At 41.7% G+C, this 10707-nt stretch overlaps 1 protein-coding gene and 1 pseudogene across 1 annotated transcript in view; one reads left to right on the plus strand and one right to left on the minus strand.

Annotated features, from left to right (window-relative positions):
* The window catches only part of LOC100943759, a 4698-nt pseudogene extending 1465 nt beyond the window's left edge, over positions 1–3233 (minus strand).
* ZMYM6 (zinc finger MYM-type containing 6) overlaps positions 2904–10707 on the plus strand; it is a 46796-nt gene continuing 38992 nt past the window's right edge. The window contains exons 1-2 of the mRNA XM_003788189.3: positions 2904–2986; positions 4074–4240. Coding sequence (XP_003788237.1) covers positions 4148–4240 — 93 coding nt within the window. The 5' untranslated portion in view covers positions 2904–2986; positions 4074–4147. The remainder of the gene's footprint in view (positions 2987–4073; positions 4241–10707) is intronic.

A 10707-nucleotide genomic window follows, 5' to 3' on the forward strand; every position in this document is an offset into this window, starting at 1 on the left:
CTATTTTTTTTTTTTTTTGGTTGCAGTTATCACTGTTGCTTGGCAGACCTGGGCAGGCTCGAACTTGCAAGCTTCAGTATATGTGGCTGGCACCCTACTCACTGAGCTATGGGTGCCAAGCCACTGCTGCCTATTTATTAATTTATTTATTTTTCAGACAGAGTCTCACTCTGGTGCCCTGCCTAGAGTGCTGTGGCATTATAGCTCATAGCAACCTCAAGTTCTTGGGTTCAAGAGATCCCCTTGCCTCAGTTTTTCTACTTTGAGTAGAGATGGGGATCTCGTTATTGCTCAGGCTGGTCTTGAACTCCTGAACTCAAGCAATCCACCTGCCTTGGCCTCCCAGAGTTCTGGGATTACAGATGCGCGCCATCATGCCCAGCCTTAAACAGGAACTTTAAAGAGAATATATCCAGATATCCAAATGTATGAAAATGAATTTAACCCCATTAGCAACCAGGGAGATGCAAATTAATACCACAGTGAGATACCATTATACGTCCACCAGAATGATTATAATTGAAAAGATGTATGGTAGTAATTGTTGGCATGGATGTTGGGTAACTAAAATAGCCACACAGGCTTGGTGCCGTGGCTCATGTCTGTAATCCTAGCACTTTGGGAGGCGGATACAGGTGGATCGCATGAATTCAAAAGTTTGAGACCAGCCTCAGCAAAAGCGGGACCTCCACCTCTACCAAAAATGGAAGAAATTAGCTGGGTATTGTGGTGGACACTTGTAGTCTTAGCCACTCAGAAGACTGAGGCAAGATTTCTTGAACCCAAGAGTTTGATGTTGCTTTGAGCTATGATGCCACAGCACTCTACCCAGGGCAACAGAGTGAGACTCTGTCTTAAAAATAGATAAATAAGGTAGGATATGTAAAAGTAGAAAATTATGTATTTTATAATGTGTAACTATTAAAAGCATATTGCCTGGGGAAAAAATAATCAATAAGGTGCAGTGGCTGATGCCTGTAATCCTTGTACTCTGGGAGGTGGAGGCAGGTAGATTACCCTAAGCTCACAGGTTCCAGACTATCCTGAGGAAGAGTGAGACCCCATCTCTAAAAACAGCCAGCGTTGTGGCAGGAGCCTGTATGTAGTCCCAGCTACTGCGGCGGCTGAGACAAGAGAATTGCTTGAGCGCAAGAGTTTGAGGTTGCTATGAGTTATGACACCATGGCACTCTACCCAGGGTGACAAATAAGTAAGTAAATAAATAAATAAATAAAGTCATATTTAATTGGTGGCGAGTATAAACTGAAACAGCTGCTTTCTAGAATTGTTTGACATTATCTACCTAAGTTTCACATATACTAACAAATGAATTCACTGCTGGATGTAAACCCAACAGACATGTGTGCACATGTGCCACAGTTAAATAAACATTTTAGGAGGCTGTTGTTTGAGAGTAAGCTCCTGAACTAGGTCCTGACCGACCAGACTAAAAATCAAAATAGAATCACTCCAGCTGTGGTAACTGGAACTAAATTATTATTTGTATGCCCTAGAAATCAGGGGAGAGAGAGAGAACAGTATGCCAAACATCCTAAACAGCCCCTTGACCCTTTTTAGACAGAGTCTTATTTTGTCACCTCAGTAAAGTGCTGTAGTGTCTTAGCTCACAGCAACTTCAAACTCTTGGGCTCAAGTGATTCTTTTGCCTCAGCCTTCAAGTAGCTGGGACTACAGGTGCCAGCCACAATGCCTGGCTATTTTTAGAGATGGGATCTAACTCTAGTTCAGGCTGGTCTTGAACTCCTGAGCTCAAGCAGTCCACCCACCTTGGCCTCCCAGAATGCTAGGATTACAGAAGTTAGCCATCTTGCCCACCTGAAACAGGCCATTTTTATTTATTTATTTATATTATTTTTAGAGACAGAGTCTCACTTTGTCGCCCTCAGTAGAGTGCTGTGACATCACAGCTCACAGCAACCTCCAACTCCTGGACTTAGGTGATTCTCTTGCCTTAGCCTCCTGAGTAGCTGGGACTACAGGTGCCTGCCACAACGCCCAGCTATTTCTTTTTTTGCAGTTTGGCTGGGTAGGGTTCGAACCTGCCACCCTTGGTATATGGGGCTGGCACCCTACTGGCTGAGCCACAGGTGCTCCCCCAAACAGGCCACTTTTAATCAACATAATGATTCTCTGTTACAGAAGGAAATGTTGCCTGATTCTAGAATCACATATGAAGCCACCTGAGATCTTTAAACTAAATTTGTTGTTTGTCCTTTAGTACCACAAAAGACAAGAGTGTTCACAGCAGCATTACTTGTAATGCCAAAATTTACAAACAACTCAATGTTCACAAATAGTAAATGACTAAATTGTAGCATATTCATTAAAGGGAATATTATACAGCAGTCAAAATGAATGAACAGACATACAAATCATGAACGTAGCTTCACAAGGATGTTGAATAATAATAATAATGATAATAATACAAGCCAAATCTAGATTTTGGATAAATTAATCTCTTCAGAGATAAAAATGTGTATACCTCTTTGGGCTGTGGTGAGGATTAAGTAGGATAATGCATGTCAAGAGCTTAGCAAGCATTTGTCTTAATAAATATCAGGTATTATTTATTACCATGTTTTCTCAGCAGGCCACCTTACTGGAATGGGCATTAAAGAATGGTGCTGCAAACCTACAGGCCCTCCCAACACTCCTGATGTTCTTCTCCAAACCCTTTCTTTGCTTCACCATTTCACAATTTAGCCTTGGTCTCTTTAAGAAGCCAACGATTTCTAAGGAAAGAGGAATGCTGGGAAGGGCCACACAACCCTGTTTTGGGGCATGACGGGAAAGGTGGGCGGAGTCCAAGCCTGCGCACGCGCGATTGTTTCGGTGTTGCGTTGCGATGGATCCGTCGGAATTCCAGTATGCGAAAAAAATCCTTGTATTGGTGCGGGGACCTTGAGTCCTATTAATCGTTCCCCGCCCAGTGCATCTCCAGGAGCAAGGAGGCAACAGAAAATAGGTGCAACAGCGGTGGCAACGGGAGGGACGAGCGGGGCGGGGCGCGGCTGCGCCACGTGACGAGGCGGTGCGGGAGGGGGCGGCGCCAGGCAGGCTGTGCGGTTGGGCTGCAGATTTCGCCTCGGGGACGGGGGTGACAGGCGCTTGCGGGTCTCGTGCCCTCCCTCTCAGTCTGCGTTACCACGTAGCTCCTCAGTGACGGACGTGGGAGTTCTTGGTGGGAACAAGGATTTCAGAACGCAAGCCATACTCAGGGGGGATGGACGCACATAGGTTGTGACTGTGGCAAGTGGTCAAAAGTTCCCCTTTTTTCAGAACTGCATCTTCAATCAGTTGCCCATTTCCGTGCCTGGCTTGACTGGTTAAAGACAACTTTGCAGAGTTTTTCTTATTTAAGTTTCAGGTCTCATTCGTTGTGATTAGTATGTTTACTTTTAGGGGAAGGGATTCTATTAAAGGCAAGTGGAGTTTCTTGTCTATAGGAAGGCGATTGGGAAGCGGGGCCCGGAGAGGCCTGACCCCCACGGAGACTCTGAAAGTTGCAGGTGACACACTTTAAGAAAGGGCATACCTAGTGTTCACTTGCCATGGATGGCATCTTGATCTCTGATCCAGCGTTAGGCCAAGAAATGGGGTCCTTCAGGAAGTTTCCAGTGAGGGTTGAGTAAGAGTCAAGGGCAGGGAGGTTGGTGTGTCCCGCTTGAGAAATAATAGCTGATGTGGGCCTCTACTGATTTTCATGGAGTCCGAAACTTGTGTTTTTTGGATCCGTTCTTCTTAGAGCTTGGTACCTTCCACCCATGTCTTGGTCTGCCAGTCTAATTTCCTTCAACTACATTCAACATATATAAAAGACCTGTCTCTAAAGATAATAGAAAAGTGGGAGCTATTGTTGGAAGACTCTTGTCAGACATGGAGGTACCTACCAAAGGAGCAAAATTCAGGAAAAGAGGGAAAAAACCCAATAGAGTTGGTTTCCAAAGCTGAGCCCTGGTGCCTTGTCCTCAACATAAAGCTTTTAATGTAGATAAACACAAAGAAGGAAAAAAGAATACACCTGAGTACCAATTCTTTATGTTGTGTTTTAGGTGTCCAGTTGTTGATTACCCTGAAGAAATCTGTTAGTTTTAGTCTGGCGAACTCTTTTACATAAAAAATTAGAATGAAAGAACCTTTGGATGGTGAACAAGACAAAGCAATGGCACCACAGCAGGGGCTACTGGACAAAATTAAAGAAGAACCTGACAATGCTCAAGTAAGCATTTCAATTTGATCTAAAATTTTGTTTAAATTCCCTTTTCTGTTTGGTGAATTGAAAATACTAATTACTTTCTTGTTTATAAGTCAAAACAACCCAAACTGATTTCTTCCCCCATTGAGTAGGTAAATCAGGTTTTCTGCTGTTTGAATGAAAGCTCTTGGTAACTACATATGTAGTATTTCTTTTTGTAAAAGGAAGATAATGTGTGTTATTATTTTTCCATACTTGGCACCGCGAAAAAAATTCTCTTGTATTTGATAGTACCTTCCTTTAAGTTAAATATTAATGGTCTATTCTGTACCAAGCTCTGGGGATCCAGAAGTGAGCAAAGTCAAGTTTAGTCCTTTTCCATACAGAGTTTATAGGTTAGTAGAGGAGAGAAAGAGAGTGTACAAGTAATTGATCAAATAATATATACAGATAGTGCCAAAAAAAAGTATGTTTTTTTTTTTTTTTGAGACAGTCTCAGGTTTTCATTCTCCTTAGAGTGCTGTAGTATCATAGTTCGCAGCAACATCAAATTCTTGGGCTCACATGATTCTCTTGCTTCGGTCTCCTGAGTCGCTGGGACTACAAGTGCCCGCCACAATGCCTGGCTATTTTTTTTTTTTTGGTCTGGGGCTTGGTTTGAACCTACCACCTCTGGCATATGGGGCCAGAGCCCTACCCTTTTGAGCCACAGGCACCGCCCATGCCTGGCTATTTTTTAGAGATGGGGTCTCACTCTTGCTCAGGCTGGTCTCTTAATTGCTGAGCTCAGGCAGTGCACCAGCCTCAGCCTCTCAGAGTGCTAGGATTACAGGCATGAGCCACTGCGCCTGTTCTACATTTTAGGAAAGGAAGAAACTATTTAAATTGTAATACCCAATGATAACAAAAGATGAATACAAGTCATGTTGAACATCTCTTGTGATTGCAGAAGTCAAACATGACTTGAGTAATAGAAATTAAATACAGTTTTTTCCTTTCTTAAAATGTATATACATCTTTTTGGCACCCTCTGTATAATTACAAACTGTGATAGGTGCTCTGGAAAAAGAGCCTAAAATGGGGAATCTGACCTAGGTTTGGTTGGGGCTGAAGGGTTGTGGATGGCTAGGAAAGGCTTCTGAGGGAAAGATGTGTGAGCTGAATTATGAAGAGTGAATTGATAGGCATAAGTCATGGAGGAAAGTGTTCTAGACTGAAGGAATTGCAAATAGGAAAGTTCTAAGTTGCAAAGATGCATGGTTCTTTTGAAGAACTGCAGGACCAGTAGGCCTGGAACAGAAAAGATCATGGCAATAGTAATAGAAAATATTAATATTTCAATATATAGTAAATATCATAATACGTAGTATGTGACATTATTAATATTAACTTATTTATACTTACACGTGCTTAAGAATGTCAAGCATCATGTTCAAAACCATATTATTAGAAAACTGCAGGAATGCTTACATTGCATCACTGTTTGGAATAGCAAAGATATGGAATCAACCTAGGCGTTCATCAGTGGAGGACTAGATAAAAAAGTGGTATTTATACACATGGACTACTATTCACCCATAAAAAAGAATGAAATCATGTCTTTTGCAGCAACATGGATGGAATTGGAGGCCATTATCTTAAGTGAAACAGACACAGAAAGACAAAAACTGTATGCTATTACTTATAAGTGGCAGCTAAATAATGTGTATACATGGAAGTAAAGGTTGGAATGATGGACAGTGAAACCCAGAGATGGGTAGTGAGGGGTGGCTGATGGGAGGTTGCTTGATAGGTACCATGTGGTACCTTTTCTCCAGTGATGGATGCAGTGAAGGCCTCACTACAATGCGATATATCAGTGTAGCAAAATTGCACTTGTACCCCATGAATATATGCATATAAAAATAAATGGAAAAGCCCCATTATTGTTATCCCTATTTTACCAATGAGGAAAATAAAGCACAAAAAGATCAAACAGTTTACCATAGATTGTAGTAAATGACAAAGACTAGATTCAAATCTAGGCAGTCATACTCCAAGCTGGACACAGTTGTTCAGTGGTTAGTGCACTGGCGAGTTTGAACCTCATCTGGGCCTGATTAGTAACAAAAAATGAAAGAAAAACTTTAATTTCTATCCTGTGCTATCCTGTTTCTATGAGCGGGCTCTGTACATAGTTTGAAGCCAGATTATTCAGAACTTAATAGGCCTTATTCTGAATTTTGGTCTTTATCCTAAAAGCAACTGGGGAGCCATTGTAGGGTTTTAAGTGGGAAAGCAAGATGAAAGATTTGTGTTTGGAAAGATCATTCTGGCTACACCTCAGAGATCCAGATTAGAAAGTACAGGAATCAAGGGGGAGAGACTAGTTAATTGTTTTGGCAAAAATATCTTTTTTTCTTCTTCGACAATTCTTTGCTTCATAATCATTGACTTTATTGTATAAGCAAAGCAACAATATTTAAAAATGATAGCTATAATAAATAGTAACATACATATAATAAATACAATTAAAATCATTTTTAAAAATTATGTTTTATACCCCCTCATGGCAGTATGACTCCAGCACAGGGATGTCCGATAGATTTTGTGTCACTCTTGAACTCTGTGCCTTCCTAGAGTGCTGGGGTGAGAAGGGTTCTAAGATAGTAACTATAGGATGTGGCCAGGGAATGGTGGCATCCATGACACTTATTTTCCCTCCAGACAGTAAATTCTTCCTCTTTCTCTGCCAAAAGTAACCATTCGTTTGCCAGGTTCTATAGATTCTACCTTTTAAATTTTTTTTGTAACTTTCCTTTTATTTTTATCCCTATGTCATTATTTCTCATCTGGACTTTTATAATAAATGGTTCCCTGCTCAGTCTCCTTCCCGTAGTCACATGCCCTTTCCAAACACGGCAGTGTGATGCCATTGCACTCTATAGGTCTGATGATCTTACTCCTCTTAAAGACCCTGTCTCCTCTTGTTAAATCAAGCATACATTTTTTAGCGTGACATCCAGCTATTGTGCGTAGGCTTTTGTTTCCCCCTTCAGTGTCATCCCTCATTCTATCTTTTGTAATCTCTACTGTTGTGAACTATTTGAAGTTCACTCAAAGTCATCTTCTCTTGGATTTCATTTCCTTGCCTTTGCTCCCTGTGGAAGAAGAAATAAAGTAGGCTGACAATTTTCCCCCCCTCTTTGAAGATAGAGCTCAAATGCTGTCACTCAGAAATAGAATTAGCCATTCTCTTTTTTTCTATTATATGGTACATTCACTTTTATTACAGTGTCTGTGAAGTTGTTTTCATACAGCTCATACTAATGGTGCCATTCACCCACAATCCCACTTTCATATGCTAGACAGCAGTTTCTTTAAAGCCAGAGATTATTGGTCTTATTTGGCCTGAATCCCCAATTCCTACCATGGTGACTGGCACAAAGTACCAGTTCAGTAACTGGAATGAAAGAGCCTGTTTCCCAGATGACTTCCCAGAAGTCATGAATAAGTGACTTCTCTAGTGTCCCATGGTGAAACAGGGACAAACCACCTTGTTCTTATTCCAGACCAGTATTTCATTCACTAAACCTTGTCTGAAATATATAAACTTAACAAATATACATGTATTGTGCTGTAAGTTAATTGTTCTTTCTGTATATAAAAATCGTGATAATGTTTATCTCCTTAACAGGTTAGATTATAAATTGGCATGGATAGGGACCTCCTTAGTTCGCATTGGTTTATATTAATGCTTCTATGTGCATAGGCTATATTTTTTCATGATTAAGGGTGCGGAGTATGATAGAAAGGCCAATTGAACAAATTATGTATGTTGTTTTCCATGTTGCATTGATGAAATCTCATCTGAATATTGGCAAATAGATGAGCTCAAAAATGTTCATGGCTGGGCGTGGTGGCTCATGCCTATCCTAGCACTCTGGGAGGCCAAGATGGGTCATTGTCTGAGCTTGGGAGTTTGAGATCAGCTAAGCAAGTGCAAGACCCCTCTTTAAAAACTAGCCGAGTGTTGTGGCAGGCCCCTGTAGTCCCAGCTACTCAGGAGGCTGAGGCAAGAGGATCACTTGAGCTCAGGAGTTTAAGGTTACTGTGAGCTGCAGTGCCATGGCACTCTACCCAGGATGACAGTGAGACTCTGTCTCAACAACAACAACAAAAGTTCAATATTTTCTGATACGCTGTATGTAAGAGTCTATTCTGGATATTAAAGTTGTTTGTAGTTAAGCTCTTGTCCATTTACTCAATGAGTTTTTATTCCTGCCCACTATAATCTATAACACTTAAACACTGTTTAAGTTTAAGTAGTTTATGTTTGGTGCTCACAATCCTAAGTGCTGTTTCTCTTCCCATCTTACACATGATGAAGCAGAGACACAGATAGTAATTTGTTAAAAGCCATGCAACTAGTAGATGATTGAGCCAGGATTTGTACCCCAGCAGCTCTTTGTTCAAGAGCTCAAACCCTTAAATAGGATGGTAAACTGTATTAGTTACTTTGCTTTCAGAGGAACTACAAAAATCAAAGATGGTGCCTCTGCTCTCAAGGCAATTGATTGTGTAACGGAGAGGAAAAGTTATGGGAATGAGAGAGGTAGTATTTACTGAGTGACTGTGCCTTGTCAGAAGCCGTGCTAAGCACGTCTTATGCATACTCATTCAAACTCTAGAGCCGTAGAAGGGGAGTATCCTTACCCTTTTTTTTTTTGAGACAGAGTCTCACTATGTCACCTTGGGTAGAGTACTGTGGTGTCACAGCTCACAGCAACCTCAAACTCTTGGGCTTAAGCGATTCTCTTGCCTCCTCCTTCCACGTAGCTGGGACTACAGGCACCCACCACAATGTCAGCTATTTTTTGGTTGTAATTGTCACTGTTTGGCAGGCCTGGGCTGGATTTGAACCTGTCAGCTCTGGTGTATGTGGCTGGCACCCTAGCTGCTGAGCTATAGGCGTTGGGCCTCCTTACCCTCTTTTACAAATGAGGGGACAAAGGCAAGCAGAAGTTAAGTAGTTTATTCAAACTCAAAAGATCATCAGAACTGGAATAGGAATTTAGATTTTTTTTTTTTTTGAGATAGAGTTTCACTATGTTGGCCTGGGTAGAGTGCCGTTGTTTCAAAGCTCACAGCAACCTCAAACTCCTGGGCTCAAGAGATTCTGTGGTCTCAGCCTCCCAAGGAGCTGGGACTACAGGCGCCCACCACAATGCCTGGCTATTTCGTTTTTTAGAGATGAGGTCTTGCTCTTGCTCAGGTTGGTCTTGAACTCCTTGGCTCAGCAATCTGCCCATCTTGGCCCCACAAAGTGCTGGGATTACAGGCGTGAGCCACTGTACCCGACCTGTTTTTTTGTTTTTTTTTTTGGTTTGTTTGTTTTAACGGAATACAACTGTTGCCTAGGCTAGATGCTGTGGTATTAGCGTAGCTCATAGTAACCTCAAACTCCTGTGCTCAAGTGATCTTCCTGCCTCAGCCTCCCAAGTAGTTGAAACTACAGGCACCTGCCACAATGCTCAGCTAATTTTTTTCTGTTTTTAGTAGAGACGGGGTCTCACTCTTGCTCAGGGTGGTCTTAAACTCCTGAGATTAAGTGATACTCCTGTCTGAGCCTTCTAGAGTATTGAAATTACAGTCATGAGCCACCACATCTGGCCAGGAACTTAGTTTTAACTGGCTTTAAATTAGTATTCTTTCTATTGCTTTCTGCCACCTCTATGCAGATACAGAATCATAGTATTATGTTACTGCCCAAAAAACAAAAATTGTGTAAGGTGCATTGGGAACCTAGGGGAAGGAGCCCTAAATCTGTCTAGAAAGGAAAGAAAGGATTCACAGGGCAAGTAGCAATTGAGTTATAACAAATGATTACAAGTTTTAGACAGAGAAAACAGCATGTGCCAAGTCATGGAAGGGCAGGAAAATGTGAGCTGAGTATAGTTGAATACAGTTGAGTATTTCAATAATAAAGTGGGAGAAGAGGATAGATTTTTTTTGTTTTTGAGACAGAATCTCACTATGTTGCCCTTGGTAGAGTGTCATTGTGTCACAGCTCACAGCAACCTCAAACTCTTGGGCTTAAGTGATTCTCTTGCCTCACCCTCCCAAGTAGCTGGAACTACAGGCACCAGTCACAATGCCTGGCTATCTTTTTGTTGTAGTTGTTAATTGTTGTTTGGCAGGCCCTGGCCAGGTTTGAACCTACCTCCCCTGGTTATATGTGGCTGGCGCCCTACTCACTGAGCTACAGGCGCCGAGCCAGATTTTTTTTTTTTTTGAGACAGTCTTGCTCTGTTGCCCTGGTAGAGTGAAGTGGCATCATAGCTCACTGTAACCTCAGACTCCTAGGTTTAAGCAATCCTTCTGCCTCAGGCTCTGAGTAGCTGATCTCTACAGTATGTACCATGACACCTAGCTGATTTTTTTACTTTACTAGTAGAGATGGGGGTCTCACCCTTTTTTTTTTTTGAGACAGAGTCTCACTATGTTGCCCT

This window comes from Otolemur garnettii, unplaced genomic scaffold, assembly GCF_000181295.1.
Source record: "Otolemur garnettii isolate 467f Iridium unplaced genomic scaffold, OtoGar3 scaffold00025, whole genome shotgun sequence".
Classification (NCBI taxonomy): domain Eukaryota; kingdom Metazoa; phylum Chordata; class Mammalia; order Primates; family Galagidae; genus Otolemur; species Otolemur garnettii.